Raw genomic sequence first — 14827 nt, 5'->3', positions numbered from 1 at the left:
TTTGACTAGTTTCTCAGACCTGGAAATGAAAATGAAGTTGAAGTGGAGTGTGTTAAGTTCTTCAGTGAAATGCAGGCAACTTCTGTCATTATAGTTTACTTATCACATCGAGTGAAGAAAAAAAAAGGGGTCTGGAAAATTTTGTGTACAAAAACATATAGAGACCATTTTAAGAGTTACCACATTCCAACCTGTTCTTTTAATTGGTACAAAGCGAGTGTCATTCTACGCTCTTAGAATGATGTTTTATTTTTTCTGCATTTTAGGATCATCGACAATGTTCGAGGTGAGATCAACAAGAGACAGTGGATCATTTTTGACGGCGATGTTGATCCAGAGTGGGTAGAGAATTTAAACAGTGTTCTGGATGACAACAAGCTGCTGACATTGCCAAATGGTGAACGTCTGGGCATTCCACCCAATGTAAGCAATTCAAAACAACTCAAAACAACTTCATGTACCATAAAATCCTAAATAGAGCAACTTCTCTGAAAATGATGTACCTATGTGTTTCACACTCAATACCGCTGACCATCATTCTCCATTCTGTATTCTGCAGAATACCCCTGCTGAGTAAACATAGTCAGGTGTTCAATTTTACACAAGAATTAAAAACTTTCAAAAATTTAAATTTAAAAAATTCTACAATGGAGTTACTCAGTAGTTGCGATAGCAATTGACTATCCCAAAGTAGTGACCACTGTAAGTAACAGCTCGTCCAAACTCCTGTATGAGAACCTCGTTCAAACAAACATAGATACATTTTTATTCTTGAATTTCTCAGTGTCTATATGAACTCTCTTTTTTGCATTAATAATTTTCTCCAAGGAAACCAGGCCTAATAATTGCTTAAAAGAGTGATGCTAAGGTATAACATCTGTCATGTTTAGGTGCGCATCATGTTTGAAGTACAGGATCTTCGCTATGCGACTCTGGCAACTGTCAGCCGATGTGGTATGGTGTGGTTCAGTCAGGATGTCCTGTCAACTGAGATGATCTTTGATAATAATCTGCTGATAATGAAGAGAGTGCCAGTGGAGGAGGTTGAGGAGGAGACTCGACGTATCAAACCCAAAGGACAGGAAGATGCTCTTTCACCTACAATGCAGGTACGATAATCTAACAGCAGTCCATGAATTGATACTGATGTCAAATCAGCTATGTTGCTTCATGGCTTAGGAAACCTGTGTCAACTTTTTAACTCGAGAGTCAAAATTCAGGTCAATTAGTATGTAATTATTTCACATGGCGCTGTATGGCATGCTGTAGAAGGTGGTTCTAACTGTACGCCTGCGAATAAACTCTTCATTGTGACCATTCAATTGAGAGCGTTTGAGCAGTACTTTCATGTGGTACTGTTTTTTCTGATGAACAAGGTGGTTCCAACGGTTAAGGCTAAGTCTGTGGCTGAAAACCTAGTGTGTGACCATTCAAATGAGAGCTTTTGAGCAGTACTTTCATGTGCTGCTTCTTGTGGTGCTTGCTGTACAGGCTTATTCTAACTTTACATTTATGGATTAAACTCTAGTGTGTGACAGTTCAAATGATACCTATTGAGCAGTTATTTCTTTACAAGCTGCTGTACATGTTGAAGGTGGTTCTCACTTCTGACCTTGTGAATGAAACCCTTGTGTGTGCATGTGAGTGACTATTCAAATAAAAAAGGGCAGTACAAGGTACTGTTTATTATTCTGTAAAGGTGCTACCGGTAGCTCATGTCATTTTACTTGCATTTAACAATTTACCATGTTTCATAGGTTCAGTGTGACTTTGTGGATATTATCCACGAGCACTTCTCATCCAATGGTCTTGTGGTGAAGTGCTTAGAGTTTGCCTTCAAGCAGGAGCATATCATGGACTTCACTCGCATGAGAGCACTGGAATCACTGTTCTCCATGGTTCATCAAGGAGTCAGAAACGTGCTTCAGTACAATCAGCAACACCCTGACTTTCCAATGGAGGTATGCTAATGTCTCACAGGTTAAAGTGCAGCTGAAGATCTGTGTAATGAATATGTCTTAACCTCAAATATTATTGGTTCATGCTTTAGTGTGCACTATTGAGTTGTGTTGTATGTGGGAAGTTTGGAAAGCACAAAAGAAGCATAAGAGTTCCTCGAGTCGATAGCTGAGAGCAAGTCTAGCTTCTTGAGTGCTCTCCAATCTTCCCAAGTGCACTTTAACTTGATAGTGCACAGCATAAACCAGCTGTTTTAGAACATTGCTGGTGGGAATGTAGATCAAAACCTGCGCAAGAAAATTTGCTCATGCTATCAGCATGCGCTATTGTACTATGGTGCATGTAAACATTTACTGCATGTAAATACTGCATACAAATTGAAACAAAAATTTCTGGTTTCGTTGGGATTTGAACCCTTGACATGCAGAAATGATCTACCATTGCTTTACCTATTGAGCTATGATGTCAGACAAAGCAAGTCCAGGAAGAATTACTGAATTGATGTTATGTCAGGACAAGTTAACATGAACACTGCTTATACAAAACATGCAGATCAACGGCTTTGATATGTCAGCATGCATGGAAACCTAAGTCTAGTGTATTAGAAATTGGGTATCTGTGCATTCAGGTCTTAGTGTCAAATGAGTTAACATTATACTTTGCTCATTTCCTTCTTACAGAGAGACCAATTAGAACGGTATGTCCCACGCTATTTGATATTTTGCATCTTGTGGGCCTTCTCTGGAGACTGCAAGCTGAAGACCCGAGAAGATTTGGGTAGCTTCATTAAGAGCATAACCACGATTCCTTTGCCGTCAAGTTCAACAGCATCCATTGTGGATTTTGAGGTTTGTAGAGACCAAGAGTAAAACAATATCCTAAACATGTATAGTACTCTTGCAGATGAATTGTTGTCTGCCTACAGAGACCTGCCATAAACGTACACTTAGTCATGGTCTTAGTCACATGTGAACACTACATTTTTAACCTCCCATAAGTGGGCACTAAGTTATGGTCTCAGCCACATACAAACACTACATTTTTAACTCCCATCAGAGCTGTACTCTAGCAAAGCCGGGTGCCACAGGCATCTCAATTTTGCCTTTGGACGACTTGTATAACTTTGCTATCATAAAAGCTTTTTAGGGCTGGGCACCCAAGATTTCTTATGTCAGAGCCTCCAGGTAGAGGATCAGAGCCTCCAGGTACCCATAAATGGACACCTCTCCTTAGTGAACACTTAATTATGGTCTCAGCCACATACAAACACTACATTTTTAACCTCCCCTAAGTGGACACTTTTTCTGGTCCCAATGGTGTGTTCTTACAGGAGGTTCAACTTTTCTTGAAATGGAAAAAAGCATTATGAAAGACATGTAGTCTACTAAGATTCTACTAAGACATAAATTATGTCTAATTTTGAGGCCAATAACGTTTTTAAGAAAAAATGTTCTTGGCGTCAAATCTGTGTTTTGTTACAAATTACATCAAAATTTGATTAGACAAATTCTTATCCATTGGTGATCACTGTTGTCTCTGTTTCCTTTTCAGGTCACAATCCAGGGTGAGTGGGTGTTATGGCAGTCCAAGGTCCCTCAGATTGAAGTGGAAACTCACAAAGTTGCAGCACCAGACATCGTAGTACCAACAGTAGACACTGTGCGACATGAAGCACTCCTGTACACCTGGCTGGCAGAGCACAAGCCAATGGTACTCTGTGGACCCCCTGGTAGTGGCAAGACTATGACACTCTTCAGTGCTTTGAGAGCTTTGCCTGATATGGAGGTATGTCATTTAAGTATTTCTCATTGACCAACTGCAAGGGCTGTACAGGTAGAATATAAGCCCTAGGTCTTGATGTTATGGATTGACCACTGCAAGGTCTGTACACCAGTCCATACAGCAAGGTCCAAGCAGTGGTGTACTTCCAGTACAGTCCCCAAGGGAAATTGGGTCAATTTTGAACCATTTGCATGACTAGTTCCTGTCTATCTGTCTATAGTGAAGAAATTTTTGCTTGTTTGAAATCTTATCTGATGATTATGTTGCTTTTAGGTTGTTGGTCTGAACTTCTCCAGTGCTACATCCCCTGAGCTTCTCTTGAAGACATTTGATCACTATTGTGAGTACAGAAGAACTCCTAATGGAATTGTCCTAGCTCCTGTGCAGCTTGGAAAGTGGATGGTGCTGTTTTGTGACGAGATTAATCTTCCAGACATGGACAGCTATGGTAAGAACATAAATAAAAACAAATGTTAATAATGAATAAAAATACAATGTTACTTTTTTTTTTTTTTTTTTTTAAAAAAAACGAAAAAAAAAAAAAAAAAAAAAGCCCTCTACTGGCTATCAATCAAACATAATAACCACCATGTCTATCATCCACAAAAGTAATGCAATTGCCGATACATCCCTATATAGCGTGCGCCTGCAGAGAATCACGGGTAGTTGAATTCATCACAACCATGCGCAAGCTCGCACGTTGCTGAGTCTCGCACATGGTTTGATGAATACAACTACCGTGATTCCCTAAAGCACGGCGCACGCTACCTCCCTTATCATCCATAGAAGGAATCGACGATTGGTGTAATCATTTTCATGTCACTCGAGTAGGTAAGTCATTAGAGTTATTCTGATTGAATCTTTTTTTTTTTGTGCTCCAGGTACGCAGCGTGTCATTTCATTTCTGAGGCAAATCGTTGAGCATGGTGGGTTCTACCGCGCCAGTGATCAGGCCTGGGTCACCATTGAGAGGATGCAGTTTGTTGGAGCTTGTAATCCCCCCACTGATCCTGGCAGGAAGCCTCTGTCGCACAGATTCCTGCGTCATGTCCCAGTCATCTATGTTGACTACCCAGGCTCCATCTCTCTTACACAGATCTATGGAACATTCAATCGTGCAATGCTAAGAATTGTTCCACCACTGAGGAGCTATGCACAACCTCTGACTGATGCCATGGTGGAGTTCTACTCCATGTCTCAGGTACAAAGAAACAAAAGGCGATTATACCATGAATTACGTACTTTATTTGCGTCTAAGTGCCACCACCACTTGGCTTGATAACCTGTTTCATTCATCATCAAATTTTAGAATAATTCATCAGAAAACTTTCAGTGAGGCATACAAGACTTCAAACTTTAGAGTAAATAAGACACGTTGTGTTGTGACCTTCCTGAGATGCAACAAGTATGAATATTTCTATAGATTGCTATATGCACTTTTTTTAATTTTATTTCTAGAAATTTGCCAACAGAGAGTAGGCAGATTGGATTTATCTGAAAAGAATTACCATATATATTCGATTTAATGCCTCACTTGAATAAACGCCGCATTTTAGAGCAGAATTGTTAATAAACGCCGCCCTCGAAATAAATTCGATTTATAGACTCAAATAACAAATGCTGTAATTATCAAGTTTGAGCAAGCTTAAAATAATTATTTTCCTTGATTGTAACAATGTTTTAAGATATTGAAAATGATTTTTTGAGCAAGCACTACAACATGTTCCTATCTTTTAGAGTTCAAATGTTCAATTACCGTGCTATTGTTTGTAAGAAATAAATTGGATTTTAAATAAACGCTGCCCTCATTTTAACATCACCCTCGAATGAATGCTGCACTCGAATCACGAAAAATTTAATAAACGCTGCGACATTTATTCGAATAACTTTTAATACGGTAATGAGAGATTTCAATGTTAAATTGTTTTGTTTTGGTGACAGGAGCGATTTACCCAAGACATGCAGCCACACTACATCTACAGTCCGCGTGAAATGACCCGATGGGTGAGAGGAATCTGTGAAGCATTGAAGCCGCTGGAGACTCTGTCAGTAGAGGGACTTGTTCGTCTGTGGGCGCATGAAGCATTGCGTCTCTTCCAGGACAGGTGAGAATCCTGAGCTTTCTGTCAAGTGATCTTTTTTAACTTCTCCTTACTGACTGCCTTATTTCTTTTCATATTAGTTATGAGAAGTTTTTGGTTAATTAGTTTGCTTAACCTGTCTGACTAAAGTGCATCCGATATTGTAAGGACAAAAAAGAATTTGGTGACTCTTGAGAGCGTAATGGAAAAAACCAATTTATTTTAGACCTTTTGTGTTAGCTGCTACTGTTTTTTTCCCTCATTTTTTTTTTCCTGTTCCTTTCTTTCTACTTTTTATCTAAATTACTACGTATACACACTTAGCTACAGTGTACTTAATTTACCTTTTTGTTTATAATGCCAGGCTGGTTGAAGACGAGGAGCGTAAGTGGACAGATGAGAATGTCAACGACATTGCTTTGAAGCATTTTCCCAACATTGATCGCAATGCTGCTCTGGTGCGACCGATCCTCTACAGTAACTGGCTGTCCAAGGATTACATGCCTGTAGAACAGGAAGAGCTCAGAGACTTTACGAAAGCCAGACTTAAGGTGGGAATGAACTAACCTGGAAAGCTTGTTTGAAAAAAATGTATTACTGACCCAGGGCTGACATTAAAGGCCGTAATCCGTAACACCTGTTATGGCTGAGTTCACTTAATGTAACGGGTGAAGATGTTTATTGGTGTTATGTGACACTTGCGTATAGTGCAAAATGCTGCGGGTGATAATTTCAATGTAACGGTTGCTAAAAACTTAATGACAGCCCCGCTACCTAATACCATAGGCCCCACAATGTATACAGAGGCTGTAATACCTACAGAGGGCTGTATAGCTTTACCCCTAGACTTGCTCAAAATCTTTTGCTTCTCATTTCCGGTTTGGCAGTAGACCGCAGCACAAATGACAAGCTCTCACACTTCGAACTCACTGCTCGTGCTTCACGCTTGTTTTACACGCTTCACACTCTTATTGTGCGCTCAACTTGACATGTAACTTGTAAATGGGGAGTTATTTACCCCTTTGTATGCTTTGCAGGCCCGCCTGTAATTGTTTGTTAACATCGTTATTACTTCATAGCTAAACAGTACATTTCCTGATGCATTTGACAACATAACAAGCAGCTGTCTTTGCTTCGTGTATCGTTGTACCGTGTTTAGACGTTCCGATGTTTCTTAAACAGGTGTTTTATGAAGAAGAGTTGGATGTACCACTGGTGTTGTTCAATGAAGTGTTGGATCATGTTCTGAGAATTGACAGAATCTTCAGGCAGCCGCAGGTTAGTGGGCAGTTGTGTGTCCCCTCCCCCCCCCCCCCCTTTGATTTGACGTTAAAGAAGTAATGTCACGATATTTTAAGTAATTTTTCTTCAGGATTACTCTCAAATTGAAGGAAACCTCAAAAAAATAGTTTTCTAACGTAGAAAAACACTAAAAGGAGTAATAAAACCCCGATTTAAATAGCCAAGGATGGTTTCGAATGATGAAGATTAAGACAGATTATGTATGAGAAGCTTGAAAAAACTTGCCAATTTTTTCAAGATTTGTGTCCGTGATGGAGGTCCTTTAACAAGGAGTAGCTCATGGTCACATTCCAATTGAAAAAATATCAAGACTTCCTTTTAGCTCACTTAGAATTCCACAATACAGGATAAAATGAAATATTTTTCACAGAAATTAAGGCAATTAGCACTGACTTGAGAAGGGCAGGAATTTAACTTGAAATTTATAGCAGTTTTCACATGACTCTGAATCTGGTAAGACTGACTGATAAACATGTGTTACTCTTGTTTACAGGGACACTTGCTGTTGATTGGCGTGAGTGGGGCTGGTAAGACCACATTGTCAAGATTTGTGGCGTGGATGAATGGTCTAAGTGTCTTCCAAGTAAAGGTAAGTTTGTGCCTTTGATAGCTAGTATAATTGCCCAGTGCCTGGACTTCAGAAGGCAATTACCACTTGAGTTGCAAGGTTTTTAACTATGGTTGAATCAGGTGGTAATTTTTTTTTTGTGACAAACTAATAGATTCATCGCAAGTACTTGGCTGCGGACTTTGACGAAGACTTACGAGCAGTGCTTAGACGTGCAGGCTGTAAGAATGAGAAGATTGTCTTCATTTTGGACGAATCCAACATTCTTGAGTCAAGCTTCTTAGAAAGAATGAACACACTTCTGGCTAATGGAGAGGTACTCTTACAGTCTTTGTTTAGTATTATGTACTTTGTTGTGCTCATTTTTTTTTGCAAAAAAAGTCTTTAGCATGAAGAAGCTCCATGAAGTAGTGAAAAAGTTGCTTTATTTTTTTGTGTGTACACTAAACACTTAATGAATGGTCCAGAGGGAGACAGTTGATTGTTTCCTGAAAATCTCATGTTTCCTGAGGGGGAGCCGAGGGAAACACTAAGATTCGAGTGAAACAAAATTACAGCACAACAAAGACTTTAGATGAACGACAGTCGTCAGTTAACATTCGTGGGCAACAATGCGCTGTTACCCTCTGACATCATAGATTTGACAATGTTGCCCACTCAGAGACTTTTGGTAGGAAACAGTGTTATTATAAGATATCATGTGACCTCGAAGTAGCCAATGAGAGCACTGCCTTTGGGGAAAAAATCCAGCTTTGTAACAAAAGTACTTTTGTGACATAGACAATGAATCTTGAATGATGGTGGTTTGTATGTTTGTTAGGTTCCAGGATTGTTTGAAGGTGATGAGTACACCACTCTGATGACACAGTGTAAGGAAGGTTCACAAAGAGAAGGTCTTATGCTCGACAGCAGTGAGGAGCTGTACAAATGGTTCACACAACAGGTTGGTGTTGCTGTCTCCTTTTTGTCTTCCTTTAGGTAAAGGTAAAGTCTGTTTGAATCCAAAGGAGATTAGACGGTAGGCCAATAGTTTCGCAGGGTTGCCACCATCAGGGAAAAGCAAAAATTTCTCAAGAAAGTCAGGGAAAATGTTAGTTCAGGCAAAGTTAGTAAAAAGTCAGGGAATTTTGGCTTTAACAAGAAAACAAAATGGATTTGTTGGTGAAGTCAAATGCCATGCGTTTAAAATTCGGTGAAAAACATAAAGAGATCGAAAATGAAGAGAACACTATTGTTTTCAAAAGAAGGTGAAGCAAATGTAAAAAAGGTTGGGCTTATTTGTTAATTCACCTTATTCAATGTAAGTGAAAATTTTTTTGAGGTCAGTAAGTCAGGGAAAAGGCAGGGAATTTTTGGGTTCTAATGAGTGGCAAACCTGTTTCGGGAGTGCTACGGCTTGTCTCCAGTTTCTGTCTTGTGCCAGAATGGTAGGCTGTCACAGTTTGTATAATCTACATCTACATTAATGTAGTAAGGTCTAAATGAACATCACAATAACTGTGTAATGTAAAAGAAATTTAGGATTTAAAGGTAAAAGTACATATAATACACCAGGCACATTTTCCCAGTTGACTCATCAATTCACCAGTACCCAAATACACCCCCGGGGTGAAAAGACACTGTGACATAAAAGTGCCTTGTTCAAGTGTATCCCAAGAACATTGGCCCTAATCAACACTCTTGATTTCTGTATTTTAGTCTTTTGTGGGTCTGTTTCCGTCTAAAATTGTCTGTCTTCAACCACTTTTTCTCTTGAAAGTTGTGACATCTAGTCCAGAAATTGCTCCCTACTGGATGAACGTTTTATACCATCTTTTAATTTTTTCCACAGGTCATGAACAACTTGCATGTTGTTTTCACCATGAATCCATCATCAGAAGGTCTGAAGAGCCGTGCGGCTACATCTCCTGCCTTGTTCAACAGGTAAAGCTTTAGATTTTTTATGCTACTTACAGCGAAAGTTTCTGGCATGACTGGAAAGCTTCCCTCGTTAAACATTTCATAGAATAATTTCGTACATCTCAATCTTCAGTTCCTTAAAGTAGCTACGTCACGGGGATTTCATGGATTTTTGGTCTAAACTCTTCTAAATAGGCAACGTAACCCATGAAAAACATTTTCTTTGACCATCTGAAGGAAGATATAATCTTAAATTGTGGAGAGAAATTAAACCACAGCTAAAAGTATTGGTTTTTTGAAGATGCCCGGAGACAACTATAAAAGTTTAGCCTCAGTTTTTCAAGTTGTAATCCATTTCCATCCCAGCCATCTGCAGCCAAAGATGCTCCTAACAGTTTCAGTGCTCTAATATAGCAATTGTTAATAAAAATTGATCATAACCCTGAATGTGTTAAAAGGCTAAGTTTATCCATTCTGATATTTCATGGCGTTGTTGTAGATGTGTTCTCAACTGGTTTGGTGACTGGTCCACTGGTGCGCTGTATCAAGTTGGCAAAGAGTTCACCAGCAAGATTGATCTGGAGAAATCCAACGTAAGAATACTTAAGAGATGTCACTAACACTATTTCAAACGCTTACAAGCCTTTTCCACATGTGTGCACAGAAGCCCGAAACAATGTGTTCCCTTTCCATTTGATGAAATCATGTTACAGACACCAGTGTACTAGTTTAGGACAAGAAATGCTTTGTTTGGGAAAAGTGAAAAAGAACAAAATGGTCCAAAAGCTATTCTCTAAACTTGTAGCTTGGATCTGTAGGCAATCAATGTTAATACCCACAATACTAGTATCTCGAATCAAAAAGATAAATTTGTAGCAATGACAATTGGAAAGCTTTGTCTTATCAATCCCCATCAATTTAAAAGGTGCCAGGTTCAATATAATGAGAATACAAGACGTGATTGTTTCAAGAAAAAAGGACTCAATGTTAACTGTATTTTGTTGTTGTATTTGCAGTATACCCCACCAGACTATCTACCCAAAGTTTACGAAGACCTGCCCATGCATCCAAGCCACAGAGAAGCCGTCATCAATGCATTTGTGTATGTTCATCAAACTCTGCACCAGGCCAATGAGAGGCTAGCCAAGAGAGGAGGTCGTGTGATGGCGATCACGCCTCGTCACTATCTGGACTTCATTAACCACTATGTAAGTTATTTCATGATAACATGATACATGAGAGTTATTTCACGATATTTTAAGTCATTTTTCCAATGTTCAAAAGTTCTTTCAAAGTGAAGGAAACCTCAAACTAATAGTTCACTTACATAGAGAAACATTCAAGAAGTAATAATGTACCAAAAATAAATGAGAATTCTGAAGAATCAAGACGGATTACAAACAACAAACTTGAAAAGATGTGCCGGCTGTCAGCAACGTATCCCTTTTTAATCTATTGATTCAGTGACAATAAAGGTTACCTCATAGGAATTTTACTAAGTAAAATGTAAATATTGTTTATAGTGGTCATGCACTAGGCTTCGAGATAGCTAGTTTGCAGGCATGCCACTGAACAGAGGAAACAAATATTCTAAATGAACATGTTTTCTACATTGATAGGTGAAACTGTTTAACGAGAAGAGGTCTGACCTTGAGGAGCAACAACTTCACTTGAACGTTGGTTTGCAGAAGATCCGTGAGACTGTAGACCAGGTAAAACTTTTTAACTTTCTTTTGTAAAATGCTATAATAATTTCGTTTCATTCGTTATTTTCCGGTCCTAACAGTGATCAAATCATCAACAAGAGCATTACCCAATCTCGATGTATCACAAAATCTTACAACCACAAGCACTTAAAAAGATTACAATGATGATGAAAAAACACTCCCTACACAATAGTGCAGATCTTGTTACCTTATGTTACATTGCTTTTGTTTATATTATGTTTCGTTACGCTACGTTACGTTACGTTACGTTACGTTACATTGATTTACTTTACCTCTGTTAAGGTTGAAGAGCTTCAAAAGAGTTTGTCACTTAAGAGTCAGGAACTTGAGGCAAAGAATGCTCTGGCCAATCAGAAACTCAAGCAAATGGTGAGTTAAACTTTAACAAATTCTCAAGTTTGGTGGTGTGGTGATTAGCCTTCGATGGAAAAGGAGTCAACGCATTGTATAGTCGCTTTGAATTGTAACAAAGTTATTGGTTTGTTAATTATCTCCCAGGTTAAAGACCAGCAAGAAGCAGAGAAGAAGAAAGTTTCATCCATGGAAATTCAAGCCACAATTGAGGTAAGGTATTGGGCCTAAACCAGCACGGCTTTTAAAAAAAGAAGTAAAAATATAAATTTTTGTAATGATGTGTTGTGCCCTACCAACATCTGTGTTTGATGGGGACTATGATTTTATAAATTTTAAAGGGACTTTGTCACGGGGATTTCGCAGATTTTTGGTCTAAACTGTTCTGAAATAAGTGGTATGTTGTGTTTGGTGTTGTTTCAGAAACAAACTAAGGAGATCAAGGAGAAGCAAACCAGTGTGATGGCTGAACTGGCCAAAGTAGAACCAGCTGTACAGGACGCTAAGACGGGTGAGTTTTACATAGCTTTACTGTTTTATCCACAGACTTAAAAGTTAGAACCACCTTGTACAGCATAATAAGCAGTAACACATGAAAGTACTGCTCAGTGGCTTTCATTTGAATGGTCAGACACTAGGGTTTAATCCATAGACGTACAGAACAACCTCATACGGCGATATTTATAACAAGGAGTACCATTTTCATTTAGTGGATCCAAAAATCTCTTCTTTTCTTTTTCGAAGCCACTTGAGTCTTAAAATAAAATTTATGGTTTAAGGGTCCAGAGGTGTTATTAAAACATAATAATGTTAAGGTCGCGGGGGACACCTTATGCTCATCATTATGCATTTATTTAAAGCGTATGCACGAAGTGCAACGACTGACATCGACAACTTTACGAGATATTTATGACTGGGAAAAAATATGAGCGCGTGCGCGTGATTTGATGTGTTCGCGTGTAGCACGGATTGTGAACAAAATGTTTACTTAAAATTGACGTATGGATCTTAAAAAATTCTCCTTTTTCCTTGAATTCTAAAACAAAGAAAAGTGTTAGAACTCTAAAGGGATTTTAACCAATTTACAGCAACACTTAGCTTTATGAATTTATATAGATTGTAGGAGGAGTAATCACAATAATATTCATAAACAACCGTGTCTTTTTTGAAACGCATTGTTCTCACAATTAAAGCATGGAATATAATTATTAATATTACCATAATTACATCTCTCCTTTGGAAATCGTGTTTTGGTCGGGACACCTTCGGAAATCTCAAAGTTTGGACTTTTCCGACAATTTTGTGGCAGAGAATTCCGCGCGGATACACAACTTCATGACCTGCCACTGCAGAGAGTTAAACTAGGAGTACTGTAGTGTGTCATAACAGAAGCGGAATTTTAAAAGAGCGCTTTTAGAAAGAGGTAGAAGGCATTTAATTCAAATTTTCGCATTTAAACCATCATAACTTCCTGGCAAACTTAAAATTAAAAAATCCGCTTCTGTTATGACACACTAGAGATATTGACTGATCAGTTTTTGCCAAGATCACAGTGTGCTGTCTCATAGTCGATCCGTAAACTCTGCCACCAAATCATGTATCTCGTAATTTGTCACTTACGAGGCTATATCACCACCGTTAAGTACAATCCACCAAATAAAAGATAATAGTCATAATCTTTCATCATTTCTTTAGGTCGCTGTAAAATTTGAGCTTAATCGCACCCATAACAACCGAAATATTAGCCTTTTAAAAGATGCAGGACAAACAAAATTTCGCCTCATGAATTTATTCATGCACAGGTATCCCCCGCGACCTTAAGAGAGGGAAAAAAGTCATTCAATTTAATCATTAAAATTAAACAGTGCGAAATGCATTAATGAACCACCAACTTCTCAAAACTAACATTACAGCAAGGCGCCCAAAAGTGTGACCACATCTAATTTATTCACATTCTTTCGTGCAGATTTAAGCAAAGAAGTAGCTAGAAGTTGGTAGCAGAATTAAATGATATTTCAAGTTTGACATTGAAAACAATAAATTACAATCTTTTTCCTTCACAGCTGTGAAGTCAATCAAGAAGCAGCATCTTGTTGAGGTTCGTTCCATGGGTAACCCTCCCCCTGCTGTCAAACTAACTTTGGAATCCATCTGCTTGTTGCTTGGTGAGCAGGCTACAGACTGGAGGACCATTCGAGGTGTCATCATAAAGGACAACTTCATCTCGACTATTGTGAACTTCGAGACGGAGGACATTTCGTATGTAGCGAGTTTATTTTTTTGAACCAGAATATTTGATTTTTGTAGGAACCTAAAATAGTGGTCCATTTTTTGTTGACAATTGCTATATTAGAGCAATGAAACTGTTAACAAGCGTCTTTGGCTGCGGATGACTAGGATGGAAATGGATTGCAACTTGAAACACGTTTCCACGCGTCTTCAAAAAAAAAAATCGATATTTACAGTCAACTCTCTCTTAACGGACACCTCTATAAGACAGACACCTCCATAAGACGGACACCTGGTTATGGTCCCTGCCGTTTTTCAGTCATTTTACTGTAAGAAAACTTTCTGTAAGACGGACACCTCTCTAAGACGGACAACGGACACTTTGAAACCGCCAACGGACAGGCACTAAAAGTTGTTTACCTCGACTCTCTATAACGCGGACATCTCTATAAGACGGACAGTTGGGGCCGGTCCCGACGGTGTCCGTCTTAGAGAGAGTTGACTGTATAACCGTAGTTTGATTTTGTTCAAAGATAATGTTTTTCATAGGTTAAGTTGCCTACCACTAATTTCAGAACAGTTAAGACAAAAAACTGCTAAATCCCAGTTTCCCCGTATGAGTTTAAAAGCTCCCTCTCCCCTCCCCTTGCGAACCTGATTTCTTCTACTTTAAGGCCAACTTCTATGGAGTTTGTTTTGTAATTTTGTCGTCACAGTTTGTCCAGAGGCCTTCACACTCATTTTCGCGCCTGTGGTGGTGAAAAATAATTGTTTTATTTAACATTTAATGTGAATTTTAGGGATGACATTCGCAAGATTATGGTGAACAAATACCTCAGCAATCCTGATTACAACTTTGAGAAAGTGAACCGAGCCAGTTTGGCTTGTGGTCCTCTTGTGAAGTGGTCCATTGCACAGGTACAATGAAA

General features: G+C 38.7%; 1 protein-coding gene across 2 annotated transcripts in view; it reads left to right on the top strand.

Moving 5' to 3' along the window:
- Nucleotides 1–14827, top strand: part of LOC144638086 (cytoplasmic dynein 1 heavy chain 1-like) — a 99726-nt gene that overhangs the window by 56128 nt on the left and 28771 nt on the right. For both annotated transcript variants that reach the window (XM_078497213.1, XM_078497212.1), the window contains exons 40-61: nucleotides 267–423; nucleotides 891–1109; nucleotides 1758–1961; nucleotides 2640–2807; nucleotides 3511–3744; nucleotides 4015–4189; nucleotides 4623–4942; nucleotides 5683–5846; nucleotides 6187–6373; nucleotides 7005–7100; nucleotides 7618–7713; nucleotides 7847–8008; nucleotides 8513–8635; nucleotides 9524–9615; nucleotides 10091–10184; nucleotides 10608–10799; nucleotides 11211–11303; nucleotides 11601–11687; nucleotides 11817–11882; nucleotides 12093–12180; nucleotides 13733–13928; nucleotides 14699–14816. In XM_078497213.1, coding sequence (XP_078353339.1) covers nucleotides 267–423; nucleotides 891–1109; nucleotides 1758–1961; nucleotides 2640–2807; nucleotides 3511–3744; nucleotides 4015–4189; nucleotides 4623–4942; nucleotides 5683–5846; nucleotides 6187–6373; nucleotides 7005–7100; nucleotides 7618–7713; nucleotides 7847–8008; nucleotides 8513–8635; nucleotides 9524–9615; nucleotides 10091–10184; nucleotides 10608–10799; nucleotides 11211–11303; nucleotides 11601–11687; nucleotides 11817–11882; nucleotides 12093–12180; nucleotides 13733–13928; nucleotides 14699–14816 — 3331 coding nt within the window. The remainder of the gene's footprint in view (nucleotides 1–266; nucleotides 424–890; nucleotides 1110–1757; nucleotides 1962–2639; nucleotides 2808–3510; nucleotides 3745–4014; nucleotides 4190–4622; nucleotides 4943–5682; nucleotides 5847–6186; nucleotides 6374–7004; nucleotides 7101–7617; nucleotides 7714–7846; nucleotides 8009–8512; nucleotides 8636–9523; nucleotides 9616–10090; nucleotides 10185–10607; nucleotides 10800–11210; nucleotides 11304–11600; nucleotides 11688–11816; nucleotides 11883–12092; nucleotides 12181–13732; nucleotides 13929–14698; nucleotides 14817–14827) is intronic.

This window comes from Oculina patagonica, chromosome 14 (genome assembly GCF_052425735.1).
Source record: "Oculina patagonica isolate OP01 chromosome 14, crgOcupat, whole genome shotgun sequence".
Taxonomy (NCBI): domain Eukaryota; kingdom Metazoa; phylum Cnidaria; class Anthozoa; order Scleractinia; family Oculinidae; genus Oculina; species Oculina patagonica.
This window is presented reverse-complemented; position numbering and strand designations above follow the sequence as displayed.